The sequence below is a fragment of the Antennarius striatus genome, chromosome 12 (genome assembly GCF_040054535.1).
Source record: "Antennarius striatus isolate MH-2024 chromosome 12, ASM4005453v1, whole genome shotgun sequence".
NCBI classification, from domain to species: domain Eukaryota; kingdom Metazoa; phylum Chordata; class Actinopteri; order Lophiiformes; family Antennariidae; genus Antennarius; species Antennarius striatus.
The window spans coordinates 11,527,902-11,549,045 of NC_090787.1; the positions used below are offsets into that span (position 1 = coordinate 11,527,902).

At 37.9% G+C, this 21,144-nt stretch overlaps 2 protein-coding genes across 3 annotated transcripts in view; both read left to right on the forward strand.

Annotated features, from left to right (window-relative positions):
- LOC137604563 (ephrin type-A receptor 6-like) overlaps positions 1–13,598 on the forward strand; it is a 143,298-nt gene extending 129,700 nt beyond the window's left edge. Inside the window, exons 9-17 of the mRNA XM_068328391.1 lie at positions 923–993; positions 2,785–2,910; positions 3,505–3,690; positions 8,173–8,234; positions 8,414–8,623; positions 10,259–10,408; positions 12,659–12,852; positions 13,037–13,186; positions 13,484–13,598. Coding sequence (XP_068184492.1) covers positions 923–993; positions 2,785–2,910; positions 3,505–3,690; positions 8,173–8,234; positions 8,414–8,623; positions 10,259–10,408; positions 12,659–12,852; positions 13,037–13,186; positions 13,484–13,598 — 1,264 coding nt within the window. The remainder of the gene's footprint in view (positions 1–922; positions 994–2,784; positions 2,911–3,504; positions 3,691–8,172; positions 8,235–8,413; positions 8,624–10,258; positions 10,409–12,658; positions 12,853–13,036; positions 13,187–13,483) is intronic.
- Positions 13,599–17,304: 3,706 nt separating this feature from the next.
- LOC137605180 (ADP-ribosylation factor-like protein 6) lies at positions 17,305–20,830 on the forward strand. Of its 2 annotated transcripts, XM_068329656.1 has the most exons (8): positions 17,305–17,569; positions 17,703–17,753; positions 17,869–17,930; positions 18,039–18,107; positions 18,197–18,291; positions 19,014–19,143; positions 19,703–19,758; positions 20,410–20,829. In XM_068329656.1, the coding sequence occupies exons 1-8, from the start codon at positions 17,447–17,449 to the stop codon at positions 20,433–20,435; spliced, it is 612 nt and encodes a 203-aa protein (XP_068185757.1). In that variant the 5' UTR covers positions 17,305–17,446; the 3' UTR covers positions 20,436–20,829. The 2 variants fall into 2 exon arrangements, with proteins under 2 accessions (XP_068185757.1, XP_068185758.1); XM_068329657.1 differs by lacking the exon at positions 17,703–17,753 and having other exon boundaries at positions 20,410–20,830.
- The last annotated feature ends 314 nt before the right edge of the window (positions 20,831–21,144 follow it).

The following is a 21,144-nucleotide window of genomic DNA, read 5'->3' on the forward strand; positions in this document are numbered from 1 at the left end:
GCTGCGACCATTATGAAAGTAGGTCAGGGTGAAATTTTGAATTCAGGGTTGTCGCAGGATGTTGCAGTCTCTGACTGCCTTGTTTCGTTTAATTTTTTGTGTTGATTTCATCTAATTTATCTGGTGTATCTTGAGCAGAGTATGTGACATGTGTTTCTATGAACAAATAATTATTTCTCTGTTATCACCATCAACTTTCTTCTTTTGTCTGATGCATTTATCTGAACATCACACCCCTCTAACCACCTGAGGTACTTCTTGTAAAAGCCTTCTAATTATCATCTCAGTCAGCTGCTATTTGCAAATGTGTGTGTTAGCTTTAACAAATTCAAGAATTTAGTGACAGGTTGTCAAAATATCACTTTACCATCAGCACATGGATGTTTTCTCATGTGAGGTGTCTGTGATACAGAAATGTGAAAACACAAATTGTCATTCCCACAGTTACAGCTCAATTACTGGGATAACCTTTCAGGCACCGCAAATCGGTCGTGCACCCATTAAAACCCATGCAAAGCAGAAATAAATTAGGCTATTTCACTGACTGGCAGTAATGGAAGACTTATGGGTGACAATCACTGGGATACTCAACATGATGGGGATATGTGATGGAGGTGTCTATTTTTATTTCCAGGAAAACAATGTGCAAAGTGCCTTTTTCCTTTTTTCCTTTGTTTTTGATGCTCTTGAAAAGCATTTTATTTTCAACAAGTTTTCAAAACAGCGGCTGTCGTTGAAATAAAAAGTTTTTTTATAATCTAATTTTACCTTTAGTATGACTTTAGTTGAGGCTTTTTGTTGGTTCACCTCAACTCTTAAACACTTTCAACTTCCCTACAACAAATGTAGGCGTAGTAGTCGCTAGATGCACGTAATAATGTTCTTAAAAATGATTTATTAATTCTACCAATGTGTTTTCTAGGTGTCAGTGGTACTTTAAGGCCAAGATGACTTCAGAGGAGAAACGGAGGACCAGCTTTCAGAATGGACATGGTACATTTTGACAGTTTGCCTTCTTCCTTGATGTTCTGTCATTGTCACCTACAGAATGACTTAGTAGTAAAAGTACATTTTATTAGTAATGGTAGGGAGGGTCTAAAATGTCTAAATTATGTGTCTGAATAAACATATAAAGCATTTTGACTCACTACAAGCAGGTTCTGGGGTTCAGACCCAGACCTGAAACCATCCTCTGTGGAGGTTGTGGTTGTTACATAACATAACATTTTGCCATGATGCTCAACCATTGGGTGAAAAACAACCAGGCTTTATTTGTAGTGTTTCCTTGACACTAAGTACAAGCCAAACTAAAATTGTTTGAGCTTTGGTCATTGTGTTCAACCTGCAGGAATAATCATCTTCACCTGAGGCCTTTGCAGAATACAAAAACACTGGCTTGCTATTGTAACTAACGTTGCAAGAAAAGTGTTAGCCTGATGCATTTTTTGAGGAAAATGTCAGACAAGTTTGTTCAGTTTTAAAGCACCATAACACCTCTACTTCCCTTCCTCCCTATTTCCTATATAGCCTCCCTCCAGGTTTCATTTGATGTTCTACATTTTTCTATTAATCCGTTGCATCCCTAAGTGTTCTGCTTTGACACTTAAGTACCTTGTGGTGTATTTTCCCCATTTTATTTTTAGAGGGGGGGTGTCATCTTTAACTCTAAACTTTTCATTCCTGATATTACATAAAAAGACATTCTAATGAGAGCTCCATGGCTAAAACAGAGAAAGAGCAGAGAAATGAAGATTGTGTCTGGACTCGGGTAAGGGTGTATGAGTTGAAACAGAAAGGAGTGTGAAATGAGGCCGAGGGCACCCAGGTTGGAAGACAGATGAAGGAAAGAGGACAAAGAGAAACAAGGAGGTTTTAAGCAGTCTGTGACCGAGAAAAAATATATATATTCATCAAATTAGTTCTTGAAGGGGGAGAACAAGCTGTCAGATATAGTTCTCTGATTTTTAATATTAAAACATGACTTAAGAGTCTACACTACCCTCAAAAGTATCAGTCATCAAAGTGAGCGGAAGCTTTTGGAGGACAACAGCCTCCTCTGGGTCTTGCCGTTGTCAGTTCAAGCATCCCAGACAGACTATTGTTGTTTTTAGTTTTGTGATACTGTATCGATCCCTGAAGGAGAGACACAACTTTTGTCTACAGCCGCCTCTTCCTCCTCTGGGAGGTCAGAGTCAAGAGGCAGAACGGCAGCCGCCTGTTAAAGATTCACTGACTTGCTCAAGGACTCTTCAATAGGGTGCATGCTCACCCGAAGCTGGAGCAAAACCCTCAACCCGGTTAAAAGACTGCTGTAGTGGGCCACTTGATTCGAAGAAAGACAGAAGAACAAGCCATCAGATTTATTTTGTGTGTGCGTGCGTGCGTGCGTGCGTGCGTGTGTGTGTGTGTGTTTTCCCATGGGATTTGCCAGAGAGCATATTTTAAACATCAAACAGATGAAGTTGTCTGATTACTTCCCAGTTCATGATCAATAATTGTATTGATCATGAACTGGGAATTGCAACCAGAAAGAAGGTTAAACCATTTTTAAAAGACTTCTTTCACCTCCTCAGTCACCTGGATAGGTAGCATGGATGCAGCAGTAGAAATAGTGGTAGGAGCTTAAAAATCAGGAGCAATGGTGTAACATTTGTAGTAGTAACAGTCCAAAAGTTTTATTTTGACAACTGTATGTGAGACATATGATTAATTGTCATTTCTGTCGTATAATTAAAAAGCACTCTGTAGCTCCTTGTCTCTGTCTCCTCTTTGTTGTCCTCACAGTCCCCTTCCCAGGAATGAAGACCTACGTGGACCCAGACACCTACGAAGACCCCACACAGGCCATCCACGACTTCACCAAAGAGATCGACCCAGCCAGGATTCGTATTGAGAGGGTGATCGGAGCTGGTAAGGACACACACACACACACACACACACACACACACACACACACACACACACACACACACACACACACACACACACACACACACACACACACACACACACACACATGACTACACAGCAAGCTACACACTCATGCATTACAAATATTCACTGATTAATGGGCGGCTGAGGATCATTTCATGTTGCAAAGGATAACAATACCTTTAAATCTGCCACAGGAGATAATTCATTTTAATTCCACCTATATAATTGCCTCGAAACCCATTTATTATATTGTTCAAGCAAAAAGGGATGCCTTTTGCCAGTTTCCCATGTCTGTCATTTTCTACACAGACTGTTGGAATATGAAAGATTTAACAGGTTTAGAGAACAAAAGAAATTGTGAGAATAGATTTGAGTTTGTTTTTTTTTAAATAAGAAGACAGAGAAAAGAATTTCATTAAGTTAAATACTTTAGAGAAGGCGATAATGCTGAAGCTCAGGTGGGAACTGCAACACTGCCCCCAGGTGGAAAAATGTGTAAGCTATGCAGTTATGTGACAGACTCCTTACTGAGTTCATCTATATGTGTCTGTGTTTGCTGATGTCCTGCAGGTGAGTTTGGCGAGGTCTGCAGCGGCCGCTTGAGAACACCGGGAAAGAAAGAGATTGCGGTAGCGATAAAGACCCTGAAAGGTGGTTATGTGGAACGGCAGAGGCGGGACTTCCTGCGTGAGGCATCAATCATGGGCCAGTTTGACAATCCAAACATCATCAGGCTGGAGGGTGTCGTCACCAAAAGTAAGACTAGACATATAAACTTTAACAATTTCTTTGCAACAGTAAAGATGTGCATTGAAATGCAAACATCCTTTAAGTGCCATTGATGAAATATATTTTTCTCACCATTCGGGTCAGTCTCAACTATTTTTTTAAAGTTTGGTTGTATAAGGAGAATGGCCAGTCTTCAAGTAAGCTGTATAACATTAATGCCTGTGAACAGCTCTGTCTTTATGCATTTCTGTCAGAAGTGTAGTGACTTTTCCCATCTATGGATTCCAACAGTTCATAGAGACAAAAAACAAAAACATGGTTCCATAAAAATGTTGTCACTTCTGTTCTCACTTCTAATACTTGAAGAAAAATAAAACTATGTTGTTCAAAATGATTCTATTTTATTTCTGTTTTATTTCCACCAGTTTGGTGGATAGATATATGCCTTTGGTTGCTTCAAAGGTAAATTGCAGTAAAAATGCTCTTTAAAATTGAAGCCGTGTAATATTCTGGTTTGGAAAAAAAATTTCCTTTAGCATTTACAAGACTGGTGAAGTGGGTCTGGTATATTTATTATACAGATAGTTTTGTTTTATTTTTATGCCTCCTGTGGAGTCTGAATGACTCTCTATGTAATCATAGTGAGTGTGTGTTTGTGTAGCCAACAAGGATATTCTATATTTTTTCAGCCTGGATTGTTTTATCTGAAATAAATGTGCATGCATGGGTATGTGTGTGTGTGTGTGTGTGTGTGTGTGTCTGTGTGTGTGTGTGTGTGTGTGTGTGTGTGTGTGTGTGTGTGTGTGTGTGTGTGTGTGTGTGTGTGTGTGTGTGTGTGTGTGTGTGTGTCTGTGTGTCTGTGTGTCTGTGTGTCTGTGTGTGTCTGTGTGTGTCTGTGTGTTAATGAGTTCTGTTTTACGGGGCCCACCCAGTGCAACATATGGTTGTTTTTACAGAGGGTGTATAAAGTGAGACATGGCTGTGAATATCAATGCGTCCCCTGTCGCCTTTACTTCCCCCTCCCTGAATGTGGATGGAGCCCCTCAGCTTTGACCCTGCTCACAAGGATTCATTGATAACAGTGGATACTGTGATTATAGCATTCAAACTACTGATATTTTGCACCAACAGATTTTGTTTTCACGGTTCATCTTCTCTGAAGCTATTGAGCTTGAGAATCCTCCCACATACTGTTGAGATGATTTCTCTGGTAAACACCTGACAATAGCACATAGAAAAAAATACTTTGTGGGGCCAGAAAACACTTTTTAATCACAGGCTGACACCGAATTCCTTAATATTTCTGAATAATATCATTTTTATAGCAGGGACTTTTATTTTGAAAATGTTGTTTATGTTTTTAGTCAATTTAATGTCAGAAAGAGCGACTGTTGGACTGAATTTTTACAGCTGAGCATTGCAGTGAATTTTAAAAAAATTAATAGCTCAGTTAAGTAAATGACTAAAAAAGTAACTGTTGAACAACATCACATCACACAAGATTTGAGAGTCAAGATAAGTTCTCTCTTGAGCTCATTTCCTGTTTCCTGCTTGGCATTAAATGCTTGTGGTCCAGTGCACCGATAAAGATCTCAAAATTCAGTCATGATCCATCCTGCCAGACAGAAGATCTTTAATTATTAACTGGAGCTTATTCGCAGAGCTCTGACGAGTTTAATTTAAAAAAATTTGTACAAATATCTCATCGTGGCCAATCCTTGACTTTCAACTGAGCTTTTCAGTCAATGACAACTGACAAAGTGTTTCAGGCACTGGCGTATCGACAGGGTCTCAGACACAGGGTGATGCATTCATCTACTATACTGTCATTACAAAACATCTTTAAGCCAGAGTGTTTCCAGCCCACACATTTGTTAGGACATTGAAATGTTTCTGTCACCATTTGTTTGCTTAAAAGTATTACCTTCAGGTCAGAGACAGAAACTACACAGCATTCATGGAGTTTTATGAAAATAGTAGTTTTCATTAAATGAACTGGTATGACAAAATCGATGTATGCGGGTATACCACATGTATTGCAAAACCGCTGCTCATTTTCCACGTGTTGACTTCTAGCACTCAGTCCAGTAAATACACTTTCGAAAAAAACATTCTTTATCAAAATGTTACTGAATATTCTCCAATCTTACTGACAGATACTGTAGAATACACAACCGCCATCCTCTTATTTTTCTCCCCACATCTGTTGATGTTCTTTAGAGACCAATTATTCAGAATATTGTGGTGTGACTGACAGCTATACCTGCTCTGGAATCACAGGTGATGCAGTAGACTGCATCAGGTGTGTTTGTTTTGGTCAGGCGTTTCTACACCTTGCTAATTAGCTCAGAAGAGCAAAACTCATTCAAATAATTTCCTGTCTGTCCCCGCTGCATTGGTCACAAGTATCTGAGTGTTAATTGAACACAGTTTTGCAGCAAACAAAAATGAAAACGACACATTTGGTTTCTCTGTTAAATCAGCTATCCGTGCCCACTGTGTTTTCTTTTCTCTGGTAATAGGATTAGAATGTGAGTGAGCATCTGTTTGATTTAGCTTGAACCATTTAAGAGTTGTTTTAAAATGAAGGCGAACACATTACTCAGTTTTATTTAATTGAATTATTCTCCTCTTGTGCAGCTCTGCGCTTATTCTGTGGAAGCTCTTAGAGGAGATGAATACTTTGCAATCCAGTGGAACAATAACTAGTACACTCACAAAACCTTCTTGATTTTGAGCATATCTATATCAAGTAATAAAGAAGACAAAAAATTAAATGTAGCATGAAGTTTTTTATTGATTCCTACATGCAGCTGGACCGAAGACGATGAATAAACCACACGTTAAAAACTCAAAATGAGATAAGATGTGCCATTATTGATCTCCCGTGGTGGAAATTCAGTTGTACACAGGGAAGAGGTAGCAGCTAGAAGTGTGCCAAAGAATAAAAATAAAATAAGAAATAAGATAGGAACAGAATCAAATAGAATTTTGTTATCGTTTACGGAATAACTAGTTAAACTATTGTCCTCTGGGCAGTGAGTCTTTAGCTCATTCATTCATTCAGGTAAAACCTATAATAAACCCTTATTATTTACAGTAATTTAAACGTTTATGAACCCTCCCCATACTGATATTAAACCACCTTCTATCTGTATTACCTTTTCCCACACTCTTATCGACTGTTTAAAGCACTTTTGTGTCTCACGTAAGTCCAAGACTCACGGAACGAAGCGCACTTCTGGATGTCGTCAACCAATACAATGCGCGTACGGTGTCACGTGACTACCTACCAAAAATCCACGATGAGGTGAAGTCCCTTGTGTTGGGCGAGGGCGCAATTTATAGTGATTTTTTTAGTATTTGCCTCCAACATCACTAATCCAATGAATTATGTTCATTTTGTCACAATTACTAGGAAAAATGTTTTAAATCTAGATGAAATACCTTTAATCCACATGATATACACTTGCAGTATTAAAAAGGAAGGATCCTACAACCTGACACTTGTATTTTGCATTTCCATATGATAAATAAAACACCATCTTCAATCACAAGTGTGATATGGTGCTACCTCACCACAGTAACAATTTTATTTCTGTTCCCAGCAGTTTCAAATGGTTTACAGCTCGCCGCAGAGAGCTGGGCAACTGCCTCCCAGCTGTAAACCAGTCAATCTGTAACACTGAATGGGGCCTCTGTGGGGAAACAATAATGTGGGGAGGGAGCTCACACTTGTCTCTAACTAATGTTTTATGTCACACATTGACTGAATACTGAACAGGTCCCGTTCGGCAGGTTGGACATGTCGAGATGGGAAACTTTTATAAATGGAGCATCTTGACTTGATACATCAATCAACTGCTGATGGTCTGTGTGTTTCCCCAACAATCGCAATCCCTTTATCTGTCTTAGACTGGCAGGTTGCACACTCACGCAAACACACGCACACACGAACACACACAGCTTATATCACCAGTTCAATGTTATAGTAAATGCAATAAAACATTAGCAAGTAGATTACTGTAGATTTCAATAAAACTATACAAAGTAGAACCTTAAAAGTGATATTTTTTATTTTAACCCAAAGTTTGTCAGACAGCATCTCTGGTTAAAACCGACTGGTCAACAATATTTTCTTCAGTGTTTATTCAAATGAATGTGGTTCCAGTGTCCTCACATTGTCTTAATGTGATCAGTGGATCACATGATGATTTGGCTCATGCATCAATGGATAAAGAGCATTACTGGGGGGGTTTTCTATGTGTGTGGGGGGGGGTGGTTTTTGTTTGTTTGTTTTTTGCTTTGTTCATCTGTTTTTTGTCCCTAAACAGAAAAGCAGTTTCTTGTATGTTGGTCACAAACCTTCAAATATTGTCACAACTTTGTTGACATTAGAAAATGGTTACCTTTGTGTGCATGGGTTTGTGTGGTGCGTTTGCTTTTATTCTAGGTTTGTACAAAACATAAAAAGGTAAGTTGTATTTATTGTGTTTATGCGTTTTGCAGGCAGGCCTGTGATGATAGTGGTAGAGTACATGGAAAATGGCTCTCTGGACTCATTTCTGAGGGTGAGTGTGAAGTTAATCATCAGTTTGTCTCCAGCTGTGTGGCATTATTATGGGAAATCCACAACAAATGAAACATTAGAAAATACTACTTTAAAACAAAGGGGAAGATCTTTCTTCTTTAGCCTGTGGCAAATAATATTAATCCATTTTTCTTTGCTGTATTCTTGTTTCTCCATCAGCAACATGATGGTCACTTCACTGTCATCCAGTTGGTTGGTATGCTGCGTGGCATCTCCTCAGGAATGAAGTATTTGTCAGACATGGGTTACGTTCACCGAGACCTAGCAGCTCGGAACATCCTGGTCAACAGCAACCTGGTGTGCAAAGTGTCAGACTTTGGCCTGTCCAGAGTCCTGGAGGACGACCCGGAGGCAGCTTACACCACAACGGTACCTGATACAACCCGATGAAAGAAAGAAGCCACTTATCATTCCTGTCAGGCTAAAAATCAGAGTTAATCTTGTTCTGTTCAACACTGGGATTTACATCTTTATGTGAAATGATATATATTACACTGTGACAGAGATAAACACCTCACTTCTCATTGTTGGATATAACTATGAGAAGTTTCCATTATTTTATTAGGGGCTACATATGCTTTTTATGAAGATGATTATTCAGTTATGCTTAGCATTTGTGCCTGTTACACCTATTTCCAGTCAAATATCCACCTGCTGTTGTCTCAAGTCATAAAGACAGTGCAGATGAAGAAAAGATAGAAAATATTACTTTTTCAAAAAGATATCATTCAGATAAACTGTAAAATGCAGCAAGGCTTTACGGTTTTCCTTATGTACTGCCATTTGCTGACTGGTTCTCCCAGTCTGGTTATGGCTTTGCTAGAGAGTCCTGTAAGAGGAGAAGAGATAGACAAGCTGAATTTTATAAGACAGAAAAGCAGAGACAAAGCAAACAGCAACTCATTTAACAGAGATGTGCCGAGAGTTTACAGCGTACTCCTAACCAGCTGTTGTGTTACTGATTTTCTCAGTATCACCCTGTAATAAAACTCATCCGTATCTGATGCGTAAATCGCACAATACCCTGGAAACTTTTTTTAACAGTACATCTGCACTGAAACTGGAAATGGGCTTCATGTGGACTTAACTTTTATTTTCCTGCTGTTGCTGCATCTTAATTTATAATTATTCTCTAAAGCAAGTTTCTTTTGTGTCCTTACCTGACAATGAGACAAAGACATTCTGAATTTTTGGCACTTAGATCATTTATTGATAGTATTGCAGGCCTGAGACTTCAGCAAAATGATGCATCACTCTGACTGTATTAGTAAGATATATAGCAGTAGATGGACCTTTGATGACAAAAGCTGAACTTCAAAAAAGTTTGGTGCTGAAAATTTTTCGATTCTGAAAATCTGTCTGAGCCAACAGTGACCTCCATTTCCTGGCTTGCAAGGAAGATATCAGGCAAATCTGTTTATAGTTCCAAGTTTAGCTTTCTGTCTCCTAACACTCGCTGAAATCTGCACAAGGTGAGCCGAGGTGAGAAGAGGTAACGTCAAGTGAGGTATAAAACATTAATTAAGCAGAATGAGATAATTTGTCAGTTCAATTTAATAGTAAATAAATATAAATTTTCTGAAGTATGTCAACAATGATTTTATGTCCACTGTATGTGTTTATGCAGAATTTCTATAATTTTTTTTATCAAATTCTCTTCAGAATTTCAAACAAGTAATATGTCTCAAAAATGTCTCATTTTAACAGTATGAATATCAGCATCAACAAGTATTCCAATAGTTTGGGAATATTTCTCAACATCTTGCTCTGAGGAATTTGAGTACTATATTTCAAATCTACATAAAGATTCTATAACAAGATTTCTCCTGATTCAGAGAATCTCCTCTGATTCAGAGAATCAGGAGAAATCTTTATATATCATGAAACAATAACATTTTCTTTTACTCAGGAGGCTTTACCTGTTTGTTCTCTATGTGTACTCTTTCTGACAATGCCTTCATGAGTTTTATTTATTTATTTATTTATTTATTTATTTGACAACAGGGAGGTAAGATCCCCATCCGATGGACTGCTCCTGAGGCCATCTCATACAGGAAGTTCTCCTCTGCCAGTGATGCTTGGAGTTATGGTATCGTCATGTGGGAAGTGATGTCGTATGGGGAACGACCATATTGGGAAATGTCCAATCAGGATGTGAGTATTCTAGTCATGTAAACATTTGTTTTTTTGTGGAACAAAAAAGCAGCTGTTTTTTCTTTTGCGTAAACTGTCCCTTTAAGTGCAGCGTCAGCGATCTTTCCTCGGGGATGAAGGAGAATTCTCTTTGTTTCTCCTCAGATGCCAGCTTGTCTTTCCTCTTCAACACATTTTAACATTGATCTGTCAGTCATGCTCTACTATTGAGTTTAATTTCAATTCTATATTTTAATATATTTTCCTTCAGCTTGCACACAAAAACAACGCCAGAGCAGAGGAGGAAGGGAAATGCTGGTAAAATTGATCTAAAAGGATGAAAAGGAAAAAGTCAGAGGTTTCAGAGGAGTCCAGTTGGGGGGACGTTTAAAGCTGTGGTTTCAGTATGGCTGAGAAAGCCACTGATCCCTGGCCTGTATTCAGAGATTGACAGGGCCAAGGAGGAAATAGATCCATCCTTGTGTCTGCCGAGTGTGAAAGCTCCACCATAATCCCCTCAACCCCTAACACACAGAGGAACGCCCCCCATACAGGATTTGTACCATTTGGGAATTGCTTCGGAATTCTTTCAAGGGTAAAAGGCCAGCCATGTTGCACAACCAGCCAAGCCCCATCTCAGCCCCTTACCACAGGTCCCATCAATTACACCTGGACCTTTACTTTGTGATGAATAAGATAGAAAAATCTACTATATGGAGGCTACACAGCTCAGGTGGAAAAGGAGTCTTTCTTTGGACTCAATTAATCATATACAGTAGATTACGCACATGAATAAAAGAAAACCAAAGTTTAAACTTATTCAAGCTTATGAGATAGTCAAAGGGGGGTCATGGCAAATAATACATTTTATTCTTACAAGGAGCATTAAATATGTCTCTCTCTGTTTTGACCTTAATTACTGGGGTTCATCTCATTACCTATTTCTTTGATTCATGGTGAAGGATCAAGTCATTAATCATGTATCATTATTAATGTATCCTAAAGCAGCTATAACAAATTTTTCTTAGAATTGAAATGTGTCACATTTTAGTGTGGGAGACTCATACTGATGATGGGAATTATTACCTCTCTTTCACAGACCTTTCACTGTGAGTTTAAGGTCATTAGCAAGAGGGAGATGTGACATTTAACACAGCGGAGTCCTTCGACATTTGAAGGAAGCTAATATCGAACTTGACTTGGTGTTGATAAACACAGCTTCCTGTGACAGATAATTTTTTATTCCAAAATACTGCATAATAAGAACATTGTTAACACTGTGCTAACAGCTTATTTCTGCGTCCGTCAAGTTGTTAAAAAGTTATAAAAGAGTTATTGCAACTTTAAAGTGTCTTCCCACACTAGAGGTGTGTCTCTCAGGCTGGCGGTAGTTCATGAGCCTCAGAGGATGAATTCTACTGACTTTGGTATTTCATTGTCTTTCCTGTATTGCCACTGTGGATAAATGGTTTTACTTTTGTCTGTGTAATGTCTCCAAGACGCATTGGATGACAATTTTGTACAGATATTCATGGCCCCCAGATGATGAATCATAATACCTTAGCGATTCCTTGAATTGTCCTTTCACAGAATGAAATATGGAACACACAGTAATGCCCCCTGCAAGATAAATTATAATGACCTGGTGATCCTCTGACTTATGATATGGCACCACATCTAATTTGTCATATACTTTAATTTATAGTAAAACTGAGGAAAACAATGACATTCCCTGTGCTGTGTGCAATGTGCCAATTGCCAAACTATAACTGTGTACACAAGAATATTGGAATTATAATCATGTGAATGTTAGCTTGCTGACATTTAGTTCTAAGCGCCTTTGTGTATGTAGAGCCTCACAGCTGAATGTGTTTGCTGCAGACTGTCTTGTTAGATTACGCTTCACAGTAATGTGTTGTGAATGTGTGTAAGAGGAAAAGAAACGTTTGTTAAAATTTGATCACACACACAAAAAAGTCATAACTTGCACATAATATTTCACGTTGGAAGCTTTTATATAAACTGTAGTTTGAAAAGTATAACCAACCTATATACTGTAACTGTAAAGCTTATAAAAGCAACTCCAGATAGAAAGTCAGATCATTCCCAAATGCTCTTTTATCACCGAGAACCAGCAGTTTGGATTTTGGAAACGCTGTAGGTTTCTGACCTTGTTAACAAATACATACATTTCCAAACTAATTGAATTCTAATAGAGCCACCACCTTCCGTAACGATTCTTTCTCATTCATCATACGCAACTGTCTCTAGGTGATTCTGTCTATCGAGGAGGGCTACCGGCTCCCTGCACCGATGGGTTGCCCCGTGGCCCTGCATCAACTGATGCTGCACTGCTGGCAGAAAGAGAGAAGCCATCGACCCAAATTCATCGACGTTGTTTCTTTCTTGGATAAACTGATACGTAACCCCAGCAGCCTCCTGCCTTTGGTAGAGGACATTCAGAGGTACAGTATCGAAGAACTTCATGTATCAAATTAAGTATAAATTCACTGAGTTCATTTGAGAAAAAGTAACTTGGGATCATAAATGTAGGATCAAGTGTGACTCATGGAGCCTGTAAGCTCAGTGAGACGCTCCAAAAATACCAGCAAAAACTTGACATCATTATCTGCTTGTGTTTTTTATCAGTCTACCAGAGTCACCAGGAGAGGAAATGGACTACCCAATGTTTATTTCTGTCGGCGACTGGCTGGACTCCATTAAGATGAGTCAGTACAAGAGCAATTTCATGGCATCAGGCTACAACACATTGGATTCTGTGGCAAGGATGAGTATTGAGTGAGTAGATGAGCCATTATTAAATAAATACTTTGTAAAAATATTTGACATAATCGTGATATATATAATCACAGATAATGTCATAGTAATGAGTTGATGATCACTTTTTAAAGTGATTATTTGCTATTTTGACCACTTTTTTTACTAGTTCTCCAACTTTTTAAATAAACAAATGAAATGCCATTTATAGATTTAATAACAGATGAAAATGGAAAGAATTTAATCAATGAAGTCATCCAAGTTAAAATATTTTGTGCGTGGTTTGTGCTTTTTTTCTTGTTTTCGCTCTTGGCCTAGAGATGTGAGGCGTATTGGCGTGGAGCTGATCGGCCACCAGAGGCGAATTGTCAGCAGCGTTCAGACCTTACGTATTCAGATACTACACGAACAGGAGAAAGGTTTTCATGTATGAGAACAGTCTATAATACACCCTGGGATGGACAGACAGCTGGACTGGAGGGAAGTGAAGTCTAGACCGTTGGACTGAGTCTACAGCCGGTGCCTGAGTCTTCACCCCTCATGCAGGAGGTCATTGGACAGACCACCACAGCAGACTGTCCCCTGGTCTCCCTCACATCCCATAGTAACACACTATTTCCTTCTATACTCCACTTACCCAGTACACCTGGCTCTACCAGACTACTGTATTACAGCCTGATGGACTTTAAAGACGGACCCAGGCCTGTACTTAGGGGAATGTAATGCCTTTTTGCAGCAGCAGTACTTTGTGTGTGGAGTAACAATAACTAGACATGTAGATTTGCAATCATAATCTACTAAAATTTTTGACTTTTTTTCAGTTGTTCTTTTCTCACTTTGAGTTATGTGCTCATGTAGCTGCTATCGGGTGTGCAATTGAAAAGTTTTGACTTTCAAAAAAGTATCGTCATTTTTCATTATTTTGGAGTTTGTAATTTGTCATGAGGATTTTATTTTGCTTTGCTTTTGTTTACACTCTCCAGAAAATCTGGTACACTGATACTTGAAGAAAGAGTTAAGAAACAAGTGATGGAGACTTGTTGAATGTTTAAAAGTGTATAGAAAATTAATAGATAATTATTATCATAACCCAATATCTATATATGTGCAGTCCTGTATGTGAAAGCCCTATTAAATCTGGATCTTATTTAAGAAATTTTATTTATTAAGAGTTTTATCCAAATCAGCAATACAATATTATGCAGTCACCTCAGTATATCACAGAGAGAGAAAGAATTGTGCAATGAGAGACCTGCTGTTGACAGGTAAACGCGAGGCTCGCACAACACCACCCACCTTTAATATCACATTAAGCTTGCAGGGCAGGATCTGTTGCCTTTATTTGAATAACCATACAAGTCTATTCTGTAATTTTGTAATTTTTGTTTTGGGGGGGGGGGGGTTGGGGGGTTGTGAATGTTATACTTTGCCTGAAAGTACACAGTATCTACACAGTCTTATCATATGAATGTTCACAAAAGTTAAATATAGATAGGTGTTTGAAATTGTTTGGAAAGTTAACATCGACTTCTATGGTTCTTCAGAATAAGCTTTCATTTACACGCATTGTTTCTTTATGCCTGCATACGTACTAATACAGGCAATGGTTTGAACCTCTGGGAAAACCTGATTCAAGTTGTCTGAGCAGAATAATGTAACTGTTGGATTGGTGCAAAGCTACTGGACTGAACCAAGTAACTCCAGTCAGTTTGTGCCTTGTGTTTGTGTTCAAGTTGTAGCAATATGGAAAACAGTGTACATAAACGTAGTTTGAACTGAAATACTGTTAGATCTGCAGTAGATGGTGTCGAGCTGTCAGGTGTCTGCCATTCAAATCATTTGTCCTCATTCTCTAAATCGGTTTTAAATTAGCAGTGCTGCAGATTATATCCAGTTAGGTAAGTCAGAGCAGTGAACTGGTGGATTGTATCCTTCGACTAAAGGTCATATTCTTTGGCTGACCAGGACAATTATAAATGACTGTCAAGAAGGCAGAGAGAAGGAACATACGACACCTATTCCAAGAAATGAGACGTGACATAAAAAATCATCAAAATGAAATGACTTGCAAATCCCTTTTCACCTAAATCCAACTGAATACAGCACAAAGACAAACTATTTAGTGCTCAAGTCACTGAAGTTGGTGGGTTTTTTTGTTTGTATTTTTTAACAAATGTATTTACCAACTACCTTTTAACACTGGCATTCTTATTACAGTGAATCCCACATTATCAATAAGTCTTTTCCTTTAGCCCAGAGAAACAACAGCAATGATTTCAAAACATGATGTGAAATGTCTTCCCATCAGACCAAAGGACACTTTTCCACTTTACATCACTTGCAGATGAGCTTCTGTCGAAGAAAGTCGGTGTTTAGTGTGTTCAGTATGGTAGAGTCTATATTTATAGATGCATTAATGAACTGTATTCACTGACAGCCCATGTAGTGATATGCTCCATAGAATCATGTCTGTTTTTAATGTAGTGTACTACCTTATGGGTCAAATGTCATAGGCACGCAATACCTTCATTAGTTGTTTTACTTCCTGTTTATACTGTATGTAGAAATTTCTCCAGATTCTGTGAATCTTTGGATGATGTTCTATGGACAGTAGGTGATGAAATCCTCAAATTTCTTTCAAAGTCTTTTGATGATGCCACTTACTTACTCAGTCACGATACCATCATCTCTTAATGAACCTTTTAACTTGTGGAATGGTCCAACAACGTGTTTTGTTTTTTTAGCCTTTAACATTCTTTCAAATTTTCAAACGTATGAAAGAATCAGCTTTAGATACTAATGTGGGTATCTATTTAGCGTCTTGTCTTTGTGCTGTTTCCAGTTGAATTGAATGTTAAAAAGGATAGGGTTGTACTGTGTTATTTCTGTTGAACGGAGTGTCTAAATATTTGTAGGATCAGTTTTGTTAACAGCAGCATCATAACTTATCATTTGTCATTCTTGCATGAACAGTTACTCAAACACTTGCTTTCATACCTGCACAGAATGCCTTACAGTCTGTGAACAATGCAAGGAAAAACATGTTACAATAGTTCATACATAAGTTTCACTGCAGTTACAGGACCTATCCATTGTGTGAGTTTTATTCCATATTGAGGAGGGCAACCTGCCCCTCTGCAGCTGTGGTTTTGTTACAAACTGGGGCACAGTGATCGATGCTGAGCGGAAACTCCATGTTTCATGAGTGGGAAAGAAGCACGCACATGTCCAGACGCAACTATATACATGTTTGTGCACACACGCTCATGGTCACCACTCTTCTACAGAATATGGACAATATCAGATGCTGTTTGTTTAGCATGTTCTACTGCTGAGCAATGTTAGGACGTTCTTTTGTACAAAGTACAAGTATACTTATAATTCTTGTATTTTATTTTTCTATAATTTACAAAGAGATGTTGTAGATCTTGCACACTGTAAGAGGCAGTTTCAGCGAATATTTATTTGCAAATAAAGATGAACAGTTCTGGTGGTCTACTGCTCACATCATTTGTTTTGAACAAAAAAAATTCAAACAGAATTAAAAAGAAGTGATGCGATTTCATATCGTTGAGTTTGTGAAATGATTTAATGCTTAATTTAAGTGGAAATCTCACAAATCCTGCCACAGCTGAGGAAGCCTTGTAATCCCATTCATAAGACTTCAATCAACACCTCCACCAGGCAACATGAAGCCACACTAACAGTCTGTCGTACACGTTGCTGTTGACCAAAAGATGGAGCTGTTGGACAACTGACCGGCAAAGTGAATTCCTCTACTCATTGGTAAGAACATTAAATTAATTAATGTCAGATACAGAACTTTTGAAGGGAGTATGTTTTTCCCATCTGGGTTTGCACATTTCTTCTTTCAAGCACATCTTATACCAGCATTTCCATTTCCAAAAAAAAGATTTGTATACATGAATGAGTTTATAATCATCACCTTTTGTGGTGTCAGTAACCTCCTTGTCCTATTCAACAAAAATTCTACACAACAACACAGATAATTGTTACATAGTTTATTGTTAGGGACAGTTATGAAAGACGTCATACTCAGATCAGGTCACCATGTTTCACAAGACTTAATTCACCCTAATAGGATTGTCACAAGCTGAGATACCCAGCCGGCATCTCAGCCCACAGCAAGGACTGGTAACGCACTATCCACGACTATGTTTACCATTATTCTTAGCTTTGATGATAATTAAGAAGAAGAATATATCTAATTTCAGTTGGGTAATTTATGGAGTGGTAATGCTCTAGCATCAGTTACGTCTAATGGGGTTGTTAGATAAACTGTCTGGATGGCTCGGTCTGAAGAAGAAAGAGGTCAATGTTTTGTGTTTGGGACTGGACAACAGTGGTAAAACTACCATCATCAACCAGCTTAAACCTTCTAATGTAAGTACATGAAGTTGTTTAGTCCTAGCAGACAGGTGCAAAAACGGGTTTTATGTCTGTAACAAATACTGAAGAAGGCCTGTCAGAATCTCTCCTGTTTCTCTGCAATCATTCATTGATTGCTTGTTCTCAGTATTCAAATCGTTTAGGCCCATTTTCAGCAGACTGGAAACATGTTAGTCAGGTAAAGTCCATTTCATACTCTTATTTTCTTAATTCCCCTATGACATACTTTTGCTATTACTTGTCTTTTTTTGTGTGTTTATGTTTTGTTTGTTTTCGTCCGTGGGTGCATGCAGACACAGACACAAGAAATAGTCCCAACAATTGGCTTCAACATTGAAAAATTCAAGAGCTCAAGGTAGAATGGACATTTTTGAATATTTATTCATTTTTGACTAGTTCAAAGTTATTCTTTAAGAATCATTTTAAGCTCTCTGTCTGTCTCTCTTTCTCTCTCTCCATGCAGCCTGTCTTTCACAGTCTTTGATATGTCTGGACAGAGCAGATATAGAAACCTATGGGAGCATTATTACAAGTAACAAGACATCACTCATCAAAGTAAAGTGCTAAAACATGGTACGGAAGTATGAGTCTGTCAACTATAACTCCTGTTGTCCTCCCCAGAGAAAGCCATGCCATCATATTTGTCATTGACAGCAATGATAAACTGAGGACCGTTGTCATCAAAGAGGAACTAGACATTCTTCTCAATCACAAAGGTACAGGACATCTGCAATACTGCTCTGCTCTCAAGACATATTATGGATGTGTGCCGTTAAGAGTGGAACAGACATGCAACTTAAGGCTATTTCCCCACTGTGGCACTAATAAAGGAACATAGTTTATCGTCTTTTTTGTGAAAGTAATAATGGAAATTATGCTTTTTTGATTACCATTTGCATTTAATTGGTGTTATTTGAACTATTAGCTATGTCCTGCTTGCATTTGTCCATGATTATGGCATTTTGGCTCTTACGGTACAACTTTCAGTGTCTAAAGTATTGTTACTTCTGCCATGGAGGTTGTATTTTTTGTCTTCTAAAAAATTCTGATCACCTAATTCGGTGATCAGAGTTTTTCAACAATAAGACTTTTCACAAATGTGATAATACTGTTAATGTACTTGTGACAAAGATGACATTATAACTAAAACAGTGCTGATTCAGTTCCATGTCAAATTCCATGTTACAGGGGTTACTAATGCTGAACATAAACACAATTACTAAACTGTCTTACCTATCAAATAAATATTCTGACCACAGGACATTTTAATGCAGTAGTCATGTGGAAATTCAACTATCATTACACAGCTGCTAATAGATCCAAAGACACACCGGAGACTATTGGCTGCCGTACTGGGTGTAATTTAAACATAAAGTTACTGCTTATAAATATATGTCTATTTGACACCTCACTGAATATCTGTTACTCTTTTTTCCAGATATACACAACAGAAAGATACCAATACTATTCTTTGCTAACAAGATGGATCTCCAGGACGCCATGCCTTCTACCGAAGTATCTCAGATATTGTGCTTGGAGACCATCACAGACAAACCCTGGCACATCTGGTAAAATATTTGACACACCAGTCCAAACTAATATTTACAGTATGTTTTACATGTCTGTGACTCCTCACTTCACTCCGGTGAAGCATCTCTCAGTAAAGAGAGATGATGTGGAGTAGTTTATGACTCACTAATTTTAAATGGTCTTCAAAGAAGTCCACTTGGATTAAATTCTCTGTACTGAGTTAAACTGCATAACATTTCAATCTGTTATACTTTGTACTTCTAGAATTATTACAGCTTAAAGGCTTAGAGACAAAAAACAGCAACTGAGCAGGCTTGTTTACTCTGTGGTGACTTCCTGAGTTTGTTTCCAGTGACATTTGGTATTTTCCACAGCTCAGTGTAATCATTATTAGGAGGCACAGCAACAAGCAGTTATTCAAAAGCCATGGCTCCTTTTTCTAGGCGTGTTTTCTACCCTGTTTATCATTAGACAGACGGAAGGAAGGTAGATTAAGAGCTGGACAGCTTTAAACATCCAGGATCCAAGAAAAGTCATGAGAAAGTAAATGTGTGCCACAAGGAGATTAACTCTTCCATAACCCCTTGTTGTTTTCAGCGCCAGCAATGCCATCAAAGGAGAGGGCCTAAAGGAGGGGTTGGACTGGCTACAAGGTGAGCTGCGTGTTCAGTAAATGTAATAAAACTGGCAGATAGACCTGCACTGAAAGAGAAAACCATGTTTAGTTTTGCTCAGGATTTCATGGTCAATGTTAGTACAAAATTCCTAATGTGTTGAGGAGACAATAATGCATGTCTTAGTGACACAGGCATGCCTACGTCAATTCCCTTCACAGATTGTTTCAGATTAGTTATTTTGAAGATATTCTTTTTTTAATTTAAAACACAAGCAAACATACACACACGCATACACTTCTAACATAGAACTAATAAACTGCAAAATTATAATGTCTTTGATGAAGCAATGCCTTTCTTATACCCACAGAACAATTTCAACAGTAAGTATCTGTATGTGTAATTGTAAAGTGACTGTTATTGTAGGTTTGATCTTCATCCATCTTTGGGTGGGATTTAACTCACAGGAAGCTTAAAACAATGATTATAAATGACACTGGAGAAAAAACATATTCAGCAGCCCTTACTGTAATAGATCCCACTCAAACAATGATCTTATGTGGTGTATTCAGTAGTGTAATTTTTTTCTGTGCTCTTTTTGTCCACGTTGAATGTCAGACTTGCATGCTATGTACATTTGTAGATGTTACTATAGTATTCATTGTGACTGATTCTTTTTTTTCCTACCAGATCGTATCAAAATAATGAACACGTAAATGACTGAAATGCCTGTGACCACCGATGTCATGTGGATGTGGTAACTGGATCTCATGCACCACTCAAGGATTCATCACACCTCTTATTGTAGGCCTTAAACCTAATGGTCCAATATCATGATAAAAGTATCTACTAGTACCAAAGCAGCTTCTTGACATGTCAATAAAATACCCTGCTTGTAATATCATTAAATAAGACTACTGTAATGTGAATTTTTAAAGCAGCCACCAATATCTAGTTATTTCTAGCTAATGATACAAATGTGAATACAGACTGAAACCCCCCAAAAAAACTAAAATATCATCTGTTTAATATTTGATATTTTCAATTTAAACTATTTTTTATCCCATAATATATGTTTTAAATATTTTATCAACTGTTCTATTTTTTGAAGACGTCAATGCTGATCAAACTCAAAAGGAAAATAAAAGCTTACTTGCTGAATACCTGCTGTGAGTTTTTGTAAGAAGGCAGCCACAGGAAAAAAAGGTATGTCACTTATTAAAATATATATTTAATAGGAGACAAAACCCAACCCCACTGAGCTACCATAATGCGCAGGAGACAAAATATACAGTATGTAAAATATAATTTTAATAATGAATACAAAAGCGATGTAATATCATGAACTTACTTAACAAAGAAGTTTAACATCAATAACAATATCAATAACAACGGTATGCTGTTATTATGCTAATGAATAAATAT

What these genes read in the sequence shown, in the direction of transcription:
- LOC137605180 (XM_068329656.1), top strand. Translation starts at nt 17,447, where the DNA reads ATGGGGTTGTTAGATAAACTGTCTGGATGGCTCGGTCTGAAGAAGAAA. An exon ending in GAAAAATTCAAGAGCTCAAG is followed by an intron (nt 17,931 to 18,038) that starts GTAGAATGGACA and finishes CTCTCCATGCAG; the next exon opens with CCTGTCTTTCACAGTCTTTG. An exon ending in GGGGTTGGACTGGCTACAAG is followed by an intron (nt 19,759 to 20,409) that starts GTGAGCTGCGTG and finishes TTTTCCTACCAG; the next exon opens with ATCGTATCAAAATAATGAAC.